We start from the raw sequence: 24,059 nt of genomic DNA, 5'->3' as shown, positions 1-24,059 counted from the left end.
GGGCATGGTCCAGCGGGATTTCCATTCAGGACATATGTGTGGCAGCGGGCTGGGCTTCCCCCTCCACCTTTGTCAGATTTTACAATCTGGAAGTACCCACTCTGCAGGCAAAACTACTAGCGGTTTAATACGCTACAGCTCCCCTGGTGAGCTGCACTAATGGGACACATTCCACACAGACCGGCACCGCTTATGCAATACGAGAGAACCTCTCGTAAGAGAACGTCTCGGTTACCTACGTAACCTCGGTTCTCTCTAGATGAGGGAACGAGTATTGCGTAGCTGGCCGTGCTCGCGCCACGAGCGATTTTCGCTTCATTCAATGAAAACCAGGGTTCCAGCCTACGAACTGCGCTTATATGCACCCTAGCCACGGCCATTCTGGCGGGCTTTGGGACAGTGAGCGCTGGCGCTCTCATTGGAGCGAGTTCACGCAAGTTTGTCTATAGGCTGCAGCAGTTGCCGCAGAGCAACCAATGAGCTCGCTAGCTAGCCCGTTCAAGGTCTGCAGTTGCTGCACTACGTTGACAAATGATACAAAATTAAGGATAATTTTTTGGCTTCAATATCTCAGAAAAGATGAATCTTTCCCGTAGCATAAGCTAGCTTACGCAATACTCGTTCCCTCATCTAGAGAGAACCGAGGTTACGTAGGTAACCGAGACGTTTTCATTAAAATGTTATTTTGATGCTTCGTCCGGTTCCCGCCTCCTCTTGCCTCTATACTGTTACATTGGTTCCGAAATCCGGGAAGGAGGAGAGATGCACTGTCGTGGAGTCCTCGCCACTGCCGTCCACCCAAAAGAGCAGCCGCGGCCGTCCGTCAGGGGATGGAGGAGTCGCTGCTGGCCGCCTGGAGAGGTGGAGCCACTGCCAGGGGTGAGGGGCTCGCTACCGGCCGCCAGAACGCAGAGGGGCATTCCATCCGCCAGGGGTCGGAGGACTCACTGCTGTCCGCCCTTGGAGGAGTGGCTGTTGTCCGCCAGAGGGTGAATGAGTGGTCGAGGACCAGGTGATGGCGTGTCTGGGAACCGGCGAGCAATCACACCACCTTGCCCTTTCCCTCTCCTCTTTTTATCCCTCTCCACGTCCCCCTCCCCAGCATTGGAGTGCTGGAAAAAGGCTTATATTCGAGTGATTCTCACGAAACCAGTCAAAAAAAAACATTATAGGAGATCAGCATTTACAGAACATTTACACCGAGGCCTGTACTCTGGAGTTGGATCGATTTGGAGGTGGAGGGTCCATCATGGTCTGGGGTGGTGTGTCACAGCATCATCGGACTGAGGTTGTTGTCATTGCAGGCAATCTCAACACTGTGCGTTACAGGGAAGACATCCTCCTCCCTCATGTGGTACCCTTCCTGCAGGCTCATCCTGACATGACCCTCCAGCATGACAAGGCCACCAGCCATACTGCTCGTTCTGTGCGTGAATTCCTGCGTGAAGACAGGAATGTCCGTGTTCTGCCATGGCCTGCGAAGAGCCTGGATTTCAATCCCATTGAGCATGTCTGGGACCTGTTGGATCGGAGGGTGAGGGCTAGGGCTCCCAGAAATGTCTGTAAAAGTGGGGTAACATCTCACAGAAGAACTGGCAAATCTGGTGCAGTCCATGAGGAGGAGATGCACTGTAGTACTTAATGCAGCTGGTGGCCACACCAGATACTGACTGTTACTTTTGATTAACAAGACATTCTAGCATATATATATATATATATATATATATATATATATATATATATGTATATATATGTGTGTGTGTGCATGTATATGTGTGCAGTATATTTATTTATTTATTTATTAAGAGGCCATTAAGATTTATTACATTGTTGTTACATTACATTACATTGTTATTTTCATGACAGCTTTTCAGACACATATTACCCTGCAATTCACATTACCACATTGCAAATAAAAAGTGATTTTCAATACATAACGTAAAAAAATACATATATATTATTTAAATTGTGAAGTGTTTTCGCATTATTGTACTACCTGCCTTTCAATTTAGCTGACTTTAGTGTCCTGAATCATCATTCAAACAATGCAAATAATCAAAGTAAAATGTCCAGACGTGTTATGAAGGTAATGAGAATTTGGGGGTGGGGGGTAAAATATGATAAAGTGTCCTGAAAATAGTGTCACAATGTGAAAAATCCTAATGGTCCTGAATGTTGACATTTATTTTATTTATTTATTTTCATTGATTTAGGGTTAAAAATGACCAGAACATTTTCTTGACAGGTTTCTTGATAATCCCACAGTCAAACTGCAAGTCAAAACACAAAGTGGTCAAAAAAGACATCAAATCCTGAATTTAAACATCTTGCAATGTCCTTAGGAGGAAGACCTAGCAACCCAAGTGAGCAGGGACTTTTCCTCTGTCTTGAAAGCCGAACACTTTCAATTACTTTTCACCTCATCTTCGGAACTTGGGAGAGCAAAGCCCTTTGAAACCTTGTCTCTGAAAGAGACAGATGCAGCCCATGCTAGCTGCAACATAATTAGCATGCAATTAACACAAATTAAAAGGCAAATTGCACAAACGAACCCCCTGTAGATGGCTGCTTAGCGGTGGCGATGAGATAATTAGATCCAAACCTGGTGTACAGATTCTTGAGCTCTTACCTCTTCTCCCCCTCTCCTGGCCTGGTGTCAACTCCTCCAGAGTTCAAGAGCTCTCCAGCCTGCCACATTCAAGAGCAGGGGAAGTTCCCTGAATAAAGCCAGAGAGATTACATCGTTCTTTCGAGACTGCACTTGAGAGAGTGAATGAGGGTGTTTGCTGGTTGGTGTATCTTGCAAAGTACTTGTGATCAGAGGAGAATTGTCCTCTTATTACACTGCAAAAATAATAATTTTCTTACACAGTATATTTGTCTTATTTTCCAGTAGAAATGTCTTAACATTCTTAAAATGAGGTACATTTACTTGAGAAGCAAAATGACAAAATATTAAAGGGATAGTTCATTCAAAAATGAGAATTCTCTCATCGTTTACTCACCCTCATGTCATTTCAATCCTTTATGACTTTCTTTCTTTCATGGAACACAAAAGGAATGGTTAGGCAGGAGTACAGCCTCAGTCACCATTCATTTTTATTGCATCTTTATACAATGAATTAGAAAGAAGAATGAAAAATGAAAACCTTTCCTTTTGCAACAAGTTAATTTTTTTACACCATTGACAAATTTTCTTATTTTTCTTATTTAATATCTTATCTCATTTTGCTTCTCAAGTAAGTGTATCTTGTTTTGAAGATGTTTAGATATTTCTAGTGGAAAGCAAGAGCAAAATACTGATTAAGAGACATTTTTACAGTGTAAGCAAAGCATAAATTGCAAGACGAATGTACAGTAGCCCTACAATTTCTCTTCATTTTTACCTCTGTCCGTTTCTCGGTTTCTTGTTGTCACTACATGATGGCTTACATCAGAGTGGGCCAAGTCAATAAATGTTCCCACAAAGTAAGCAAATCAAAGCCCTCATCCTTCTCCTCAGCCTTCAAGCACTTGTTTGGGCAGAAGCAGGAAGCCGAGGCTCTCACAGTCCACGCTCTGCAGCTCAGTAATGGGCGAGCCTGGACTGTTGCACCGCTCACCTGTTAGACATGATAGATAGTGCGGCTCTCTCCAGAGCGACTGCAGACAGAGCATGTGAATGACCGATGGCACTGCTATGATGGATGAGGATGGGAGAGCGAGGAGAGGTGCAGCCCAGGTAGTGGGGGCACCAGGGGGTAATTGCACCTCCGCTTGGCCATCCATCTGCTCAGCTTTCCATCTACCACCATCAGGCAGGGGCTATGGGCCTCCGTTGCTCGCCGACCTCAGGCAGCATACACAAGGGGCAGGACGACAGGCTGTGTGGATCCAGAGCCGACCCATGTGCTTTATCTTTACAGGGCTTAACTGTCTACATGGCTCTAATGATTGATAGTGCCAATGTGCTGGTAAACACAGGGTCCTCTCACAGAGACCTGCATGGAGAGCCCATTGGAAGAGTCAGTGCATTAGGAAAGATGAGGAAGTTGTCAGAAAAGCAGAAGTTGTTGACCCTCTAAATTTAATGGATAAGAGCATTCACTATTGTTATACCCTATAACCTGTAGCAAGAGTTCAAAGAGCAAACTATCCTCTGCAATTCCCTAAATAAGACTGTAATTAATGAGTACTGGGTTATGAGTATGTTTAGCCATCTAAAAAAATGCAGCATATTTTGTAACAGGGTTCCCACGGTTATGAAAACCTGGAAATATGAGGGACATTTTTTATTTGTAAAGACATGCAAATTTCTATAGTGATATACATTTTTCTAGTTACACTCTGCTCTAAAATGTTTCATTACCTAAATATTTATCTTGACTAGAGATCAGGTAGAGTAAAACTGGCTTACAAGCCATAGTGATGTCTTCTTTTGAGCAGGTTCTTTTCATTTAATTGGTTAAAATGTTTGAAAAATAGGTCCGAATGAATCATTAGCGAATCTGAAACAAAATGATTTTCAAAAACCATTGTAGACTGGAAATGTTATGGATAAGTCTTGGATTATCATTGGCCAAAGCCCTGGAGTAGGACTAACCCTTTAGTAATCATGAGGACAACTTTCAGAGGTTGGTGAAAACAAAAGCTGCTGTCTGGCTCTGTGATGAGGTGTAAGTTGGTGCATTGAAATTCTCTGCTGGATCTGTCTGATGTATTTAACCTGCAGATCCCCAATCAGCCACACAGGACTCTTGTAGCTGGAGTGTGGCCCAGGAAAAAGAGATAGAGAGAGAAAAAATATAGTGTACAAGTACAAATGTAGCTCAAAATGAGGGGTTAGCACGTGGTGCGAGCATGATGTGAAAGTGTGAGCGTGAGGCAATCGTCTGTGTTCCACGACTCCTACCGGGTTCTTGAATAATGTATAACGTGTGAGTAAGGGCAGCCGGTGGAGTTAATGGTGCCCCCTGGTAAGATGGCACCCCCCTCTGGAATTGGTGCCCTACACAGACTGCGTAATATGCGTTTAGGGAAAGGCAGTACTGATTTTGACACGGGTTAGTTCTTTGTCCCCCTTTTATTGCCTATTAATAACAAAGGATAATGATAGAGCCTGTCATGTTGGAGTTAATGTTAAATTAAACTAATATTTTTTTGGCATTATAAAATTCAAAGATCAACATCAAAACACAGGTAACAAGGTTGCTTGACATAAAGATGCTTGTCTACTTGGCTTCCACAATAAATTGCTTTATTATATCTGTCTGTTAATTAAAAAAATTAATAATAAATAAATAAAAAGAACAAAGATCAATTTGGCAAATCCATAGAAATGGGTAAAGTCATTTATGTCATGTTACTGGTGCAATTTCCCCTGTAAAGACATATGTCCTCTGCAATAATGATTTTGTTCTGCAAGTTAAACTTTAAAATCTCATTTCAGCTAATATTTTATCATGCCATTTTTCACCTTCTCTCTGTAACGAGTGGAAAAATGAACGCTTTGCAGGTCCAAATCTTTTGCATTTTAGTTGGTATTATGTTCTTAGCTGTGTCTACATAATTGCATTTACTTCCCTTTTTCCCGCTATTTTCTCTCTGTCAGAGTGAGAGAGTAAGGGGATGGAGTGATAGATATCTCATTATATCTTCATTACCCATCACATGATATATTGCTGTCTTGTGTGATTCATGTGGCTTGTGTTTTTGGTGCCTAATGAGGGGGAATTTGCCCAGCCCACTTAGTGTAGTTACATATTTACACCAAATACAAGACAATGTAAGGAACATTTTTACAAATAGTTTGATAAATATATTGCAAAATGAATAAAATTGAATGCATCAGAATTCTGGCTGCAATAGAGTGCTTGTTTTATGTGTGGCAAAATCAATGTGTGAAAAGTCTGGGCCCTCTCACTTGGTCCCCTGTTTTGACTGGCATCACACTACATCTTATGTGACTGATGCTTGTTTTGGGTCTTTCTGGCTTTTGAAAGCTGGCTTAACAAATTCCAAAAAGTAAAACATGTCAAGTATAAAAGCTTTTCAAAGACTCACAGTTTCTAAGTTTTAAAGTCTATTTAGTCTTATTATAGTGCTTGCTTCAGTAATATTATTGCTCATACTTATTATTAAACATATGTGCTTTACGCGTTTCACACTTTGTGCTCTGAACATTAATGATACCTCAAATTGTGCAACATGTTGATGAGAGGTGTGCTTACTTATGTACTTAAGTAATTACTTATCTAAGTAACATATGATTTCGTTTGGAGATTTGCAGATGATAAAAAGGCAACAAAAAACATCATAGACTTACACTGAAGGAGGAACGCATGCCAAATGTAATTTTACAAATATTATAACGATTTTTGGGTATGCTAGTTTGACATGGGCCAGGAAGTGACCACCAAGTAACCACCCAGAACACCCAAGCAACCACACAGCAACATACCAAAAACGACTCAGAATACCTTGAGAACCGTCACCAGACTGTCTCCACTCCACCCTCTCTCTGTCTCTCCCTCAATCTCTATTTCTCTCCTTCTCTGTGTTGCTGTATACAGCTGTATATGGCCCAGCCAAATGTAGCTGCCTTCAGCACTTCACTCTCATTGATCCTGCTAAGCCGTGGGAAGTTTAGCTGACATCATCTTTTCATCTGTGCTCCCATGTTCTTCTAATTCATTATGTACATGAAGGGCTGCCACTTGGGTGCTGTGCTCACCATGCTTTTTCCTTCACTGAACATGTCTGCACACAATGGCTAAAAAAAAAACAAGTAAACAAAGAGGAGTCGAAAGTATCAGTCAGCCATTGAATCACATCTACATTAAATATTAATTATAGTTAGTTATACATTCACCTGATTCTCCCTCAGGATCTATTTGTTAGATAATAATTTACTTTATAAATGTATTGATTCATTATTTCATGTCACTTCGTTCTATATAATTCAATGTTCAATTTGGGGGTTGGGAGGAGGATGTGTTTGGGGCTGGGTCTGAGTTTCCCATTTTTTCTGTTAAATTTGTTTCTTATATTGTACATATATGCACCTATAGTATACAGTAAGTACTATCAGTAACTATAAGTAAGACACATGTTGGTGCATCTCAGCTAATTTATGATTGTTCACACTCTTATATTACTGTAATGATTTCTATGTTAATGTTTTTGCCAAACAATCAAGATTATAACATATTAGTATGTATTTTCTTATAGGTTTTATGTATGCTTGTATGTATTTTCTTATAGGAACAATATGTATTTTCTTATTGATCTTATCCTGTAGGTGTATATGTCTTTTAATTAGGTTTTTAGCTTTGAATTAACACCAATGCATAAAGTGCATTCAGGGCTTTTTATTTATTTAGACAAGCATGCGTGCCAGGACATTTGGTCAGTGGCTGGTAAAATGAAGTCTTGTGTGTGTGCTCGGAACACAGGCAGTGAAATTTTGAGAATGGGGGTATAGCTGTAGAATCAGGGCTAGTGAGGTGAAAGATATATATATATATATATATATATATATATATATATGTCACAGACAGCAGTCCATCCTGGAGCACAGCTGTGTCACTACCATTTCCTCCACATGATGGAAAGATGAGCACACCATCTTTACAATTTCTCTCTCTGCTTCTCTCTTTCTCGTTCTCCCTTAGGTCTTTATAGGCGACTGCTCGGTAAATGCATTCTTTGTTCTCTCCGTGTCAAAGTTTTTTCCCTTTAAATCTGTATCCACACTTCCTGACAGCTTCCTTAATCTTTGCCGCCACATACAAATGTTGGCCGAGCGGAGGGAATTTGTAATATGCCACCAGCATGCCACACCCCCCCCCCCACCCCAATCGCCTCACCACCCACCAGCCCCACCCGTTACCATTACCCACTGCTCTTATTTCTGGCCATGACAATGTTTTAGGTAGGAATTAACAGAGCTGTGGTTGTGTTTCTTTTCAGCAAGCGGACGATGTGGCGCAGACAGATGGATCTCACCAGCTTCAGCTTCAGCTCCAGCCCACAAATTCTTCCGAGAAGCAGCAGCCCAAACGGTTACACGTCTCCAACATTCCCTTCCGCTTTCGTGACCCAGACCTACGGCAAATGTTCGGGGTGAGTCTTGAGCCTGAGCCAGATGGCAGCAGGTTGTATCTCCAAGGAAGGGTATATTATTATATCCCATTAAGTCCCTGATAAGGACATTGATCTTATATACATCAATCTTAAACTGGTGTAGATATTATAGGTTAGCCTGTTTTTTTATTACATTGAGGTTGTGTACTAATGTGACTTAAGGTGAGCGGTATAACCAAAAACGTATTTCTTAGTATGAGTAATTTGATCACGCTTCATATTAGTTATATTTAACTACTATCTACTAACATTAAAACACATACAATAATATGTATTCATTGTGTAACTACATGTTGTTCTGCAAAATGCTCAAAACATTCACTTGTGCTGCTACTGATGTTTAGATACAAATTGCATTAGGAATATGGTTCAAGGTAGGGTTATGGGTTAAAATAAGGATTTTGGGTTGGCGTAGGAGTAGGGCTCTGTTTTGAGTTAGGGGTAAGGTTAACAATGTAACTACAGACAGGGGTGGACTGGCTATCGGGAGCAATGGGTGTTTTCCCAATGGGTCGCTGGGTAATTTGGGATAGCATGCTGCTGCACAAATACCGGTCCATTATACAGGCAATATAGGCGGCAGCCCTGGGCTCCAACATGCCCGTGCATACCCCATAACAGCATGAAAATTCAAGAAACTTTGCATGGTAAAGCCAATACAAGGGATTTTATTTTGAAATATTATAATGGCTTTTATTTTGAAAATACTTACACATTGCCGCACTCATCCGTATGATTGGCCCGAAAGTCCAGGGCCAATTTTTGTCCCAGTCCGCTCTTGGTTAGAGATGTAATTAAATGCAGGTAGTATAAATGTTAGTAAAATGCAATAACACATATGTACATAATGAGTGCATTTACATTTATGCATTTGGCAGACGCTTTTATCCAAAAAAAGAGGCACAGAGCCCTTATTACAGGGACAATGACCCGGAGCAACCTGGAGTTAAGTGCCTTGCTCAAGGACACAATGGTGGTGGCTGTGGGGCTTGAACCAGCATCCTTCTGATTACCAGATTACCAGCTATGTGCTTAGACCACTACACCACTTATACAAGAGTACATTGTATAAAATGCTTAAGTACATAAAATGTGAGTCCAGACATTTTATAGCCACTCGGTTCCCCTGTTCATGGAAAACCTGGAATTATTAAGGAACATTATGAAAGGGATTTGCAGGCCTGGAAAAGTGATGGAAATAAGTTGAATCTTAAAAAGACACAGAAAATAATGGGAAATTATATAATGACTATACATTTTTCTATTTATGATCTGCATAAAAATATTTCACTTACTACAAATTGCTGTTCTTGAGTGCAATGCCTGTAATTATTATAATAATTTTTTTGTATTCTTATCCAGTAATTCAAACCACTGAAAAAAGTAATGGAAATATAGAAATTAATTTGCAAAAAGTGTGGCAACATAGTTAAATGAAAGTACAAATGGTATTTCATCTTTCTTCTTATATGGAACTTGATGGACACAAACAAATTAATAATAAATGTCATGAGTGTTTGGCATGAGTGTAAAAACATTTTCACATCATGTACAGTCCAAGTTAAAAACAAAAGACTCAAAATAATTAAACTAACATTATAAAATGGACAATTTCGACTTGTAAGTTCTGATTGAATGAACCACATTTACCAATTATAAATATACAGTATCCATTGCGGTATAAACGGAGTAGCAATATCTCTACCGGTTAACATATTTCTATAGTCGTACATTATACAGTATACGTTCATAACGTTAGCCCCATATATATCTAAAAGCAGCTTCCATAGACATAAGTAATTTAACCTTACTTAAGCATTTTCTTATTTTTGCCAATTTCTGTTATTCGCTCTAAGCCTGAAAATATTTTAAATAGTTCAAAATGTTTGAACTGCACATTCTCTTTGTTTAGTTTGTATGTTTAGGATGAGATAAGGGATTAGAAAACTTGTTGTTCAATACAAGCACATTCAATCAAAAAAGTATTCTTATATCGAGTGCAGTGACAGGTTATTATCTACACTTTTATCCACATCTGCTCCTCAAAATGCATTTAGAAGCTGTCCACTAGAATATGAACAAGACTAATGAACGATTCACTGCTTTCTTCAAACTCTCCCATGCAAACAGCATTGCCCGTCTCTCTAAGACACCAGGAGATGTACAGTTAAACTCCAGAATACCTTTGAATTAACAGCACCCAGCAAGGGAGCAGCGTTAAACATTGGCAGCTTGTTACTGGAGGCTACAGACAACGTACTGTATGAATCGGGGGGGAAACAACATTGCTGGTCCTAGCTTGTTATAAATTGCAGTATATGTTTACTAAGGGCACAGTATAGCAGCCAGTAAGACTTAAACAGGACTCTGGGAGAAGCCTGACTGCTGAGTCTTCAGAACATCTGTTCCTTCTACTCTTTGTTATCTATGAGAGTCTGTCCTCTCCCATCTCTCTGCTCCTCTCCCATTTCACCCAGCTCTGATGTGATGAACAGGGAGCCAAAAAGTGGTCCCACCAGTGGAGACGTAATTATTTGCATTACTGTCTGTGGTTAAAAACTGTGAGTTTATCCTCATTAGGCTTGTTTTGGCTGACAGCAGCAATGCAAGATGAGGCATATATGTGTGACCAAGTGTGTGTATGTTTGTCTGAAAAGACTGTTGCAACTCTTGCTGTGAAGTCTCTTAGGGGCCCAGGGGCGCAATTATCCTGTGCCATAGATAGACTTGGGGGACAGGATGGGATGGACAAGTGCTGTGCCCCTCTGAAATCTCAAGAAAGTTGAGAAAAGGGGAGTTTGAGAACAAAGACAACCGAAAAAGCTGTGAAAAGTGTCAGAGGCATAAGGGGAGTGGATCTCACACCACTGATTCTTCAAAACTCTGAAAGCACTCGCAGATCTTGGGGGCATTTCCAAACCCATTGTCCTAACTGTTTTTTTTAAAAGCCCCATGAAATAAAAAAGGGGTTAGGAAGCCATCTATATGGAAGTGTACTGCTAAAAAGTGACCGAATTAACTTTTAGCAGATGTATGCATTTAAAATGTACAGTCTTTCTCTTCTGGGAAAACTTACCAAAAATATTGATAACTCATGCTGCACTACATAGATTTTTGTCCAATTAAATGCTGTCTACAATGAGAATGTTCCTCCCCCTGCAACCGACTTGCAAGAAGAAAATCACAATTCATGGCTGTTGCATAAAGTCGAGCCCTTTGATCCATCCAGTTTCAATAGGAAATACATTATGTCAACACAGGACAGAAACATTTGCTTTTGAAGCAATTTTATGGGATCTTTAAAGTATTAGTTTACCCAAAAATGGAAATGCTATTAATATTTACTCAACCTAATGTCGTTCCAAACCCGCATGACTTTCTTTGTTCTGCAGAGCACAAAGAACATGTTTTATAGAATGTCAGGTTTACTGATTTCCATGCAATAGAAGTGAATTGTCTCTCAGCTTATAAAATCACACAAAAGTGTCAAAATTAATCCATGCGACTTTTGTCATATTCCAAGTCGAATGAAGATATCATAAGACTATCAAATCACTGATCAACTTATGTATTCAGTAGAAGAACCTATTGTATGAAAATCAAAAACTGTTACATTCTTCAAAATATCTCCTATTGTGTTCCTAAGAAAATAGAAATTCATATGTGTTTGCAACAACATTCATTTTCATTTTCATTTTTTGTTTGAACTATCCCTTCCCCCATTTTCCTGTTGCATAGCATTCTAAGCAAAGAAATAAATAAAACAAAATAAAATAAAACCTGAATCCACTGTTTCAATACAAGGTAATGTACACTTTGAGTGTGATTTTCTATAGAAAACCAGTCTGATCCTGTACTGTGTACAGATATATTTTTGATGAGGCTAAGCAATCTTTATGACACAAGTTTGAGACTTAGTTCTGAGCCCCTGATATCACAGTATGTAATAGACAAACTTAAAAACATCCAGGCGAAATTCAGGAATCACCCTCACTTGTAACTCAAGACATCTCGACAGCTCTCCAAACCGTTTCTGATATCTCAATTTAGTGAGATGAAAATTCCATTTAGAATAGTTGATTATGAGAACTGCAATTTTATGAGTTTTTCCCCTCATTCGAATACACTGGCGTGGGCCTCAGTCAGACAAAGTGTGGCGATTAAAAAGCTTCATTGCCCAACCTTATTTGAGCCTCATTTTAAATAGGAAAAAGACATCCAAAGCAATTATACAGATGAGAATGTGGATTTAATGCTAGAGTATGAAATGGGTTTTAAAGCACCACATTGACGATTCTACACTGAGATAAAATTGTGCTTAAAATGTCCAATTTTTCCCATAATACTCCCTTGCATTAATTTGAGTTGTTTCTACAATTCCATCCATTTTGATCTGTGATGGCTTTATAATGATGACTGCTTGTCTCCAAACAAGACTGTCTTAATGTGACAACATCCCCCAAAGTGGGAGTGGTTTCCAGTTCCGTTAGTGTAAACGCTTGTAAATATGACTACCCTGGGAAGTATTCCAGTATTACCATAAGCCCATTAGGGAGGGTTAAAATCATTAGCATCCACAGACTTTGTTTAGAGTGAATTGTCTGCGGTCGTGAGCGAGTTCACGCTGAGATGCAAATGCCTTTGTTTGATGCCGGCTCTGGCAGGGGGAAAATGTGTCTTAATTTGAACAAATGGAGGGAATTGTGTCAAGCAACAGCTGTTTGGGTTTGGCTGTGGAATTTGAATTGAGCTGGAAAAGCAAGTGTAGAAGATCAAGCAAAAGACTGAGAATTGCAGCCGGCCGAAATGAACAGCGGCGTAATTTTTCCCCACAAATCAGCTCTGCAGTGGTTTGTGTTAGATTAGAGCTGTGCTCTTAGTTGACTGTGCCTCCTCTTCACCACAAACATACACACATATGGCCTGCCTCGGGTTTTCCCCATGGCGGGGCGGATGAAAGGAGGCTCTTCTTAACCTTATTAGTGACCTGGACCCTCGATCAATCCTATTGAGCCGTAGGTGCCTGGAAGGCCCATTTCTCCCCTGTTGTGCTGAAATGAAGCCGATGTGGCCTGCTTGACAGGGTAATTCTTTTTAATGAAATAATACAGCCATTTTAGGCAGCAATTAAAACCTACTTTTTTCCCACCCATTAGTGGAACTTAAGGTTTTGCTTTCATTCCGCTGTGCTCTGTAATGATCACCAAAACAAGCCCTGTTAAATAGAATTCTTAATATCTGTTAACCCTCCGGGGAAAACCGGCCGCCCGTCATTCCTCTCCAGCAACCACCAAGGTAGAAGAGAGGTAGAAATGCAAGCAAAACCTTTATCACACGTGTCACTTTTTTGCTGCTCCTCTAATTGCTGTCCTAGACTAGCATATAAACAGTCATGCATCTTGGCACTTTAAAAGCGGAGTACCCTGGAGCTTCCATTTCCCTCTTCCATCCAACCAATTATTAATGCCAGAACTGAATGTTCCAAGCTACTCCTTAAAAAACCTGTAAACTCCTTTGGCTAAAGGAACAGTGACCTTGCCTTGGTTTGCTCTGGCATGTTTATTTATTGAAATAAAGCAGCTTGATTCAAGGTCTTATTGCGGAGCTCCCTAACCAAGCATGCTGATTTACATAAGGCAAGCAGGGTTAATGTTGGAGAGCACCGCATTACATACAGTGAGGGCAGTGTTTATCACCCGTAATCAGCCCACAGTCTTTCCTGCTCTCGCAGGGTTCACATTCGGGCCACAGGTATAGCAGAGAATGTAGTGGCATTCAGTCAAAGCCCAACTCTGAAGCAGCCTCTAAAACGAACTTTCTGGACAAAGCCATATCTCAGAGGGAGTGGCCAATGCCTCATGGTTAATGCTAATTAGAGAATAAAAATGAGAGATTGGGCATTTCAGGGCCGTAAGAATGACAATCAGATAAAACCACAGAATGAAGTGCAAATAGCGAGAAAATAATAACCGAAGTGACAGGTAATTACGTGGATGGTATTCGTCAGTGAGATAATAAGCAAATATATGGTTTATCATCAGCGATGATGGCTGCTCTATATCCAATTATCCTCTTTAATTGAGTGGGGTTGTTTGGTGTTAAGTCAAGCCAGAAATACCCTCTCCAGTGGCTTTGGCCTGCTTTTATCAGTCAAAAACACCACAGAAAATAACAAGCCATATTGTGTCATTAAGAGCACTGGTGCATACACAGCAGAATGCTGTTGTGATCTTTTAAAGTTTGCTCCCATCAGCAGTATGACCTTCTCATTCCCAGATAGCTCACGTTCCAGAGTCCCAACCTTACCAAGAGCTTAGCATAGCCACCAATACAAGTTTTTATACAGCAAATAGTTCTGACACTAAACTCTGGTTGGATTAGCCACTTATAAGGCTTTGTAAAATGCTAATAAACACGCACCTGTGACTGCACATTCTACAGTATAGTGATCGGCAAGTTGCTACATTGCTTGGCATCTACAAACAACATATAGTTAGGATGATGAACTATACTGAACTTACTTGGCGGAAGAATTCTTTGTTGCAATAATTATAATAAATTTAGTTCTCATTCCAACATCCTGTTTTTGAAAAGATTTGGTTTTGGGTTTTATCTAAACCAAGTCAAAATTATCAATGGTAACTCATCCTAGAGCTTACAAGCTACATCCACCAATAATGTAGTACTGTCAACTCGGTTTCAGACATGTTATCATGTTTAATGTCCAGAAAGAAGGCAAAAGCTCAGAAAATGTAAAAAAATAAATGTAAAACAAAGTCTGTAGATTCTGTCTGGGCCTGTTTATGGGACATGACCAAAAGACATGATATTACCCTGGTATTTGCTCACTTCATGTTGTGCCTAAGAACATCCCTTACATGTGGTAAATCGCTGTAATGCATGCCCTTTCGTGGTGCATTGTGTTAATCAGTTGTAGTCATCAGTATCATTTTGTTGTCATAGCAAGGAGTGAAGCTTTATCTTACATGTTCATAGCATCAGTGAAAGTGTTGGGGTTTCTATTTTAGTTCCCTCTACAATCAAGTGCTCAAGTTTCCTGACAAAGTGCAAAAGAGATCTAATTACTCCTCTCTCCCTTTCTGTCTGTCTTTCTTTCTCCCCTTTCTATCCTCTTTTCTTTTTTCTACCCATCTTCTTTTTCTCTCCACAGCAATTTGGGAAAATTTTGGATGTGGAAATTATTTTTAACGAGCGGGGCTCTAAGGTAAGTCAGCTGGAAGAGCAGCTCTTTGTCACTTCATACTTCTTCTTCCCTACAGGTTCTTCTCTTCCCTTCATGAGCCGAATAATTACAGCCCTTACACAGCAGCCGTAAAGTGACTCGAACATCACACACTTGCTCACACTCACACTGTGCCAAGACACGTTTGGAAAGGTACACGTTTGGAAAGGTACACAGGGAGACAACTGAATGCTTTCAGATTTGTAGAGTCAACTCACCTAGTTATAATTCAATGCAGTAATTGTCTGACCAGTAGTGATTGTCCCATTAGAGTTGTCCTACTGTAATAAGATTTGGCTGTTTAAGTCTCCAGTCTTGGAGCTTGAAAAAAGGGGTTATATATAGCCATTCTTCGAGATAGTGCTGCTACTGCTGGTCTCAAAGGAGTGGCGTTATGCTGAGGAGAGCTTCTCTCACCTGCTTGTAGTTGATGAGCACAGGGGTGAATATAGCAGCTCTACTGGAACAAACTGTCAAGATGTACCGAACTAAGCACGGCCTTCACAATACACATTATAAGCTCAACTGATCATTTACAAACAACCCGTTTCATACTAGGCCAATTGAATTTGTACTCAATAGCTGTGTTCCAAACTGAAGTGAGCTGCCTTGCTGTCTACTGCCTACATAGAGATCTGACAAAATCAATGCGTTTTCAAACAAAAACACATTAGTATGGACGTGGTCTGATTTGGAACACTCTCAGGGTTCCCACGCATCCTGGAAAATCTGGAATTTTCCAATTAATTTTGCCAGTCATGGAAAATTAAACATAGCGAAATCAATGCGTTTTCAAACAAAAACATATTAATATGGATTAGGCCTGATTTGGAACACTTTCAGGGTTCCCACGTGTCCTGGAAAACCTGGAATTTTCCAATGAAGTTTGCCAGTCATGGAAAAGTCATTTAAAAAATATATATATTTTTCCAATGAAGTTTTACAGTCATGGAAATTCATGTAAAATTAGAAAATACCTAAATGTTAAATATTTTAGTATAATAGAACTGTTTGACTGTGTTGCTAACAAGAACTTTTTTAAATGTTTTGTTTCATGATGAAATTGTATTCGTAAAGTATCAATATAGTACAAAATACCTTTTTTTTTACCTTCATTGCTGTTGTGTTAACCATAAAATCATTTAGGTAACTTTACAATGATGACGGTCAGACCACAGATTTTTTTCTAACAAATTCACACCTCGAGTTGGTAGCTTAGTGATTCAGCCTCAGGATGTTAATTAATTTTCAATAATTCAACGATTGGAGTCTGCCATGGTGACCACATGTAGTATGTGGAAAACACATACTGAATCACTGAATCACAAAATCTAGTCATAAAAATTAGATTAGCTATAAAATGCAGAATGTCTTGGAATGAGATATTTGGATACACAATGAATCGAATTAAATTTGTAATATGTCCTAGTATGATAATTAAACAGCAAATGTGATTTAATTTTATAAATATATAATCTGCAATTGATGCACACTTCAAATTGAATGTATGAAGCCTGCTGCTCATACATTGAAAACACCTCATCATGTGTGTGAGATGACAAAGAGCAAAGCACTCTGAAGTGTGCAGCACATACAGACTATGTATTTTTTTATTTTTTATTAAATCACAGCTTTATGGGGATTAATAATCACACTGGGCCATGTAGCGAACTGCTTCTGGAGGTGAGAAACTATAGTGAAGATCAAAATAAAAGCTTGATTTAAATGGACAATTTAAATGTGTTTTTGCTTAAATATTAAACTTGTTGGGCACATAAAGTGTAATGGAAATGTCTTGGAAAATTGTGCCTTGACTAAAGTGGGAACCCTGACTCTACATCAGGCAGCAACTCATGAAGCGTCATACACATGAAGAACGCAAGACATTAGACTTCCAATTGATTCCAATAGAGATGTTGCTAAGCTAACAGCGTGAGATTGTAATAAGCGAAAAAATATAAATCACACTCAAATATTTGGTAAAATAATAAGTTTGATACTTTTCAGTATTGAGTAGGATGTACGTTTATGTTCCATATAATCGTCTTTTCTCTCACCTCGTCCGCCATCTTTGATTTATCTTCCCACTGATGCAATCTGGTATTGCCTGCTCGGTAAAAGATACATGCAATGCTGCCTTAGAATTTGGCCAAAACTAGTTATATTAGGAGGCAGCATAATTAAGTTGCCTACCGTTTGGACAGCCTAAGCAGTTCACTTGGTTTTGGAATAGAGCAAATATGTTTGCGCTATTTAAAAGAGAGTCACCCAGCTCTCTCATAGTGCAAGCTAATTAAATCCATATGATGAAAGTACAAGGAAAAACTACAACCGTGATGTTGAACACTGTAGCACAAAATGTCAAAAGGATTAATTTTGCACTCAGTTTCATTTTGATTTTTCCATTTTAATCTTTCTTTGCAGCCCAAGGACACCTGGGCTGGTCTTTATTTATGCCAGACACTGTGAATAGAGATCTCGTGTATGCATATCAGATCTCGCAGGCCTCGCAAAGCAATTACCAGGCCGTACTTACAAAGTGTGTATGAACTAAAAGACCAGGGCTTGTTCCACACTCTTGTTTGCTGTGCATACCTAATAGCTGTGTCCGGATATGGTGTTTGGGTTGCACTTGGCCATAACTCACCGCTGACAGCCGAGTGTTGGGTGGGGGAGTGGAGACAGAGAGGGTTCTTACCAGAGTGCAGAATGAAGCGCAGTCCTCTGAGCTGTTATATGGCCTTGGGAATTTTCCTTACATTAGTTTATATCAATTGTAGGCAAAGGAGAATGTATTTATTTATGAAGAGGGACAGTTTTATACTTGCTCATATATGCTTGGCAAGACAGATGTGAGATGCACTAATGTATACATCCATGCATGACACGTGTTTCAGTGTTAAAGGGATAGTTCACCCAAAAATGCACAAAAACAAAATACAAAAGGAGATGTTAAGCAGTGTGTTAGTCTCGGTCACCATTCTCTTTCATTGTATGGAAAAACTCTTTTTGTGTCCCATGGAAGAAAGAAATTTAAACAGAGTTGGAACAATAGGGTGACAAAAAATGTATATGACAAAATATACATTTTTGGGTTAACTATCCATTTAAGAGATGCCATGTAAAGCGGATTCATCCCTGTTATGATAAAATCAACAATATAATCGTGTTTTCTGTCTCTTAATCTCTCTTTTCTAGTAGACCTTACTCTAAAAGGTCTTAAATTCACATCTTACTAATAGAGAATTTGTCCCCTTGCAAACCTGCTAACACTTACTTTCTTTTATTCTTTCTTTCTTCTTTTCTCAATTAATGTTTTTGTCCATTCAAATATCTTCAACCACCCCCTTTATCATTGGTTGGGAATCCTTTATTATCACCATCTCAGGGTTTTGGTTTTGTAACTTTCGAAACGAGCGCAGATGCAGATCGTGCACGGGAGAAACTAAATGGTACAATCGTAGAGGGACGCAAAATCGAGGTGCTTTCCTAATCTTACTATCAATGCCCATCTTTCCCCTCTCCGCCACCATTCCTCACCCAAATCTCCATCCCCTCCCATGAGAGCATGATGGAACCAGCCTCTCATTTCCCCAGCCATCCTTTCATGGCTCCTGCCACAGCATTGCTTTCCTAATAAATGCCTGATGTGTTTATACTGCATGTTACATAAATTGCATGCATCTTTTGTGGATAAATCCTTGTGAAGCAAATAAAATAGCATATTAGGTCATAATTAGTGTGTGTGTGCATGTGTGCTTGCAGGAGTACTTTATCCGATCAAAGCTGTGCTGTTTGATATACAGAATTGAAGTGCATGCCATCAGGTTTGATCCTTAGTGCTTTGATGCATATGTGCAAGTTTATTTTAAGCAGCTCTTTTAACTTGTATTGTCGCTCGTGAAAAACATACATTATGTGCACCCGGTAGTGTATGTGCACCATCTCTTCAAATATATATGTTTTATTTCAGTTTCCAGACATCAAAAGCCTGCCAACGTAACTTAAAATCCCATTTGTTTATTCCAAACAGCCGGGTTTATTTCTCCTTTCATATGTCTTATTTGAGGACATGGACTCTCTCTCTCTCTCTCTCTCTCTCTCTCTCTCTCTCTCTCTCTCTCTCTCTTCCTCTTTTGCTCAGTTTCCTCCTCTCCACAGGGCTATTAAGATTTTCTGTTGGACAATTAAGATAATTCATGCAATGCACAAACAATACCTAGACCTATATATCAAGGGAGAGTCGAGGCCAGTTGTTTCCTCAAGCTAAATTACCTCCATGGGCCCTTTGGAACAGTAAGCTATTAACGCTAATTAACATGAGGGTGAAATACTAACATGGCTTCTGTTGCCAGCGGCCATGTTTAAATTCCTTTGGCTCCTAGAGACTATCAGTAAGCTGCTTGGCCTCTTTGGTGTTTGTACACAATGAGAAGAGCTTGTACAAAATGGCCCCCCCTTCCTGAGGTTAAATTTAGTGCTTATGAAGTCACAGCCTCAGGGTTGTAGTGTCTGGGAATATGTAGAACTGTCTAGACAATGTGGCAGATTGAATTGCAGTGAAAGCCTTAAGGAAGCTCCCTTAGCTTGGCTAGTTGGGAATTCCAATATTCTCTGGCTTTCATTAAACCGTATTCCAGAGTTGCTCTGTTTCATTACATGTTGAACCAGATGTCATCATCCAGCTCCTCTACAAACAGCCTGGATTAGATCTTACATGTAGCAGGAAACAGAAGATCAGAGCTTGATGGATCGCTTTCATTTTTAGCATCTCATAATTTTTCATATGATAATTAGAGCATGTTTTTTCTTTTTCTTTTTTACTTTGCCAAGAAGCATGAACCAGATTTTTGTCTCACTCATTCCTGTGACACATGCTCCTGTATGTGTACTGACAGGGTTGGGCTGTAACGGAATACATGTTATGGCGTTACGTATTCAGAATACAAAAATGAAGTTACTGTGTTCAACCCTCGTTATGTTTTCAAGCACCTGTATTCAGAATACAGTTACTTTATAAAATTATGTTAGAATACATACTTCTCTCAAAATTAACACAAATAAGGCAGAAGTCAAAGAAAATGATTGTAACACGCTACATACTCGCTCTCTCTCTTCCTTTAGAGCAGCAGCGGGTAACTGCAGTTTTACCAGGTGCTCTCACAACAAATTGGGCTAGTTTGAAAACACAATCACGGGTTGTGTTTTTACTTTAAAAATGGACCGCGGTCACCAAAAGGACTGATGGTAGGCATTAAAGAATGAAAATACAGCATCTTAATCATGTAAAATGATTCCCAGGTTGTATAACTGGCACATCTTAACAGTCAGCTGTGCACCAGCATCAGTACAATCGGCAACGCTATTTAAACAAATCAAACATTGGCGCTCATGATACGTTGTTTCCCGTGATTGTTGCTGTGTAAATACATTTATGCAGCAGCTGCAGATGCGGCTTCTGTGTAAAGGTGGAGTGTAGACGGATGGCTCGCGATAAGCATTTGGTGTGTCACATCCGAAACTTGCAGAACTGTATTGATAAATAGCAGTTATTAACGACACTTATATAGGCTACTATGAATAGGTTAAAAATAAATGTGGAGAAAGTAGGCCTTCTGCAAAGACTGAAAGAGAGAAAAGGTCTTGAAGTAGATCAAACGACGATAGAAAAAGGCTATCAGTGTGACACATATTGTAACATACAGGCATATTAATATTATTTCTCACTTAAAAAAAACATCTCATTCGAAGTGATTCACAAAATAAAAAAATTAAAAAAACGTAAAACAACAATTTAAAAAACAATCAAAACAAAGGGTGAGTAAAATAATCGAAAGCACCCAAAATGAAATTGTTGGTAAGAAAAGAGATATAAAATAAAATTAATAAATAGGCCTTAATACGGAAATATGCGAGTAAGCCTAGTTCAAAATCATTAATATACTATATTGTGGTCACATGACAACACTACTTTATGGCATCCAGTTATCATCTCTAAAATATATACGGTTTATTTACATTTCTTATCTAATTTTGTGTCAAAATGTATTATTATTCTTTGTCATTCCAATCAAATAATGGGTTAAAAAAAAAGATTAAAATGATGTTAAAATATTAAAATATTGTTGTTGACCACAAACTGACTTCTGTTTGCCTTCTGCCTTCCATTAAGAAAAGCATTAGTGTCCTACTCCACATCTAATTTAAAGAAACAATCGATTCAGATTCACTTAGATAAAAGTTGAGGTTTAGCAGTTCAAATAAGATAATAATGACATATCACACTTAATTAATCCAATTGTGCCTTGCATTTATAAATATGTATTCTAAAAGTATTCTTGTATTCTGAATATGTTACTTATTATGTGATGTATCCGGAATAATTTACTGAATACATTTAATAGAGAGTATTCAATATTCAGCCCAGAATACTTCCTTAAAGTAATCCGCCCAACCCTGTGCACTGATTTCGGTTATGCATCTTGTTCTGATTCTGATTTTTTTCCCACAGGTAAATAACGCAACAGCACGAGTAATGACAAACAAAAAAGTGGCCAACCCGTATACAAACGGTAAGAGCTTCTAATTTTTCACTGAAATCTACATGAAAACACATTCAGTGGCCCCAAAAATATTTGGACACTTAAGCCTCACTTAAAAATGAATGCATTTTATTGCCGTACATATAATCTGCTATTATGTGTATGTGAACTCAAGTATTTGCAAGCTGCAATTCATAACACAATTGCATTCTCATTGTTCCCACAAGGTTGGCCCTATTCACTTCCATTGTAAATTGTAAATTGTCTGCACTTATATAGCTCCTTTTTTAACCTTAGCGGTATTCAAAGTGCTTTACACTGCGTCTCATTCACCCATTCATACACCAATGACAAGGTGCTAGCCTGCAGTTGGGAGCAACTCAGTGTCTTGCCCAAGGACACTTCGGCATGTGGAGTCGTGTGGGCCGGGAATCGAACCACCAACCCTGCAATTAGTGGCCAACCTGCTCTACCACCTGAGCCACAGACAAACTCTGTATCCTCTATTTTGTATTGATAGCAGAATATTGAAGTGTCCAAATATTTTTTTAACCATTGTATTAGGCTACCATCATGTGAATGAATGGGGTTATAACACATAGCAGCAATGCCAGCGATCATAGTCATCCCCTACAGCTCTTCTTATCTGCTAAAAAAGCTTCAGGGGAGAGCTTAGCTGATGGAAATCAGGGAAGAGAAGTGGCGGGGCACACCAAAAAGAAAAAGCAGAGGCTCATTCCACACAGGGGTCTTCGTGGGGTCCAGAGCATTTCCACTGATACTCATTCCCTCTGACTGGAGAGAGAAAGGGAGGGTGAATAAAAGAATCCAAGATTTCAGCATTGTAGACCCCCCCAGCTTTGTTTCAGTCACAGCCAATGAGGAGTGAGAAGAGGCTATTTTACAGCCCCCATCTATCACTGACAGTACACTGGACAGCACTCACTACTCTCTCTTGCTCTCTGTCTCTCATTCTCTCTCTCCCCTTTGCATTCTATATCTCTTACTCTCTTCTCAATACTCCAATATTTCTGTCCACTAACTGCTCCTCCTCCTCCAACTTAATGTCGCCTTAAATATTTCCCTGTCATATCCCATCAAACAAGGTTCCCCTCCATGGTTCCTTCCTTTTGTTCCCCTCACTGCCCTCTGAATTCCTCCACTTTATCCCTTTCTTTTACATTTGCGCTGATCCCTTGATCCCAAACAGAGTTAATCGGCAAAGGAAACTCTCTATTGAGAACAAAACCTCCACAGGTCATGGCATTAAGCATTAGGAGCTAATTCTCTCTTCCCCTGTGTATTCTTCTGCAGGCTGGAAGCTGAATCCAGTGGTGGGAGCTGTCTATGGTCCTGAATTTTATGCAGGTAAACTGCATTTGAGTGTTGTGATCACAGGGCGCTTTCTACAACACGCTTAGATACTTTGATTTACTGTGCTTCAGATGTGCTTTGATTTCAAGATAAGATTTAGAGAGCTTCAGAGAAGACCAATCGAAATCAAAACTTTTGTGGCTTTAGTCCATGTTCATTAGCTTTGAAGCCATCTATATGCTAGCCTGTGTACTCCTGAAAGTTGAACAAATTAAGCAGATCTATGCATTTAAATTTACAGTCTTTCGCTTTTGGGACCAAAAAATCCTTTTGATATGTCCCACCTAAATTTCCTGTTGCAATATGTCAATAGAGGAAAGGCAACTGCACTCATCAAGCCATTGGGTCTTTAAGAAATCCCTCTTAAAGCTAAATGCTCATGCAGCCCAGCTGATTCTACTGTAATATGGCTGTGTTGACTGAATTCTTGCATAATGCTCTTGGGCTGCATTTAAATGCTGCAAGCTTAAATTGATTGTAGAGACCATTGGTTTCTACGATCTACTTAGGCTCCCGATGCTTTTGGGAAATGCAGCCCTGTATAGCGCATTTTACAAAGATATTAAAAAGCAAGCCATCATTCCCACTAATAGTTGCTACACAGATATAGACCGTTTTCTTACAACACCTTAACTGCAGCATAGGAAACTTCTTGGTTTGATGAGTAGAGCACCGACTTGTCTTTTTTTTCTTGTTGATTCCCCCTGACTCCCCCTGTCTTTGATTTCTTTATTGCCATGAGTTCTTTGAACCCTATGCATCCTAATGAGGGTGAA

At 39.5% G+C, this 24,059-nt stretch overlaps 1 protein-coding gene across 7 annotated transcripts in view; it reads left to right on the top strand.

The window, feature by feature from the left end:
• Window positions 1–24,059, top strand: part of LOC127633263 (RNA binding protein fox-1 homolog 3-like) — a 569,814-nt gene that overhangs the window by 503,247 nt on the left and 42,508 nt on the right. For 4 of the 7 annotated variants that reach the window (XM_052112226.1, XM_052112220.1, XM_052112225.1 and 1 more), the window contains 6 exons: window positions 7,653–7,673; window positions 7,951–8,103; window positions 15,296–15,349; window positions 18,756–18,848; window positions 21,879–21,939; window positions 23,224–23,277. In XM_052112226.1, coding sequence (XP_051968186.1) covers window positions 7,653–7,673; window positions 7,951–8,103; window positions 15,296–15,349; window positions 18,756–18,848; window positions 21,879–21,939; window positions 23,224–23,277 — 436 coding nt within the window. The remainder of the gene's footprint in view (window positions 1–7,652; window positions 7,674–7,950; window positions 8,104–15,295; window positions 15,350–18,755; window positions 18,849–21,878; window positions 21,940–23,223; window positions 23,278–24,059) is intronic. The other 3 variants (XM_052112222.1, XM_052112223.1, XM_052112224.1) reach the window with 2 other exon arrangements.

This window comes from Xyrauchen texanus, chromosome 40 (assembly GCF_025860055.1).
Source record: "Xyrauchen texanus isolate HMW12.3.18 chromosome 40, RBS_HiC_50CHRs, whole genome shotgun sequence".
NCBI classification, from domain to species: domain Eukaryota; kingdom Metazoa; phylum Chordata; class Actinopteri; order Cypriniformes; family Catostomidae; genus Xyrauchen; species Xyrauchen texanus.
Note: the sequence above shows the minus strand (reverse complement) of the source record. Positions and strands in the feature narration are given on the sequence as shown.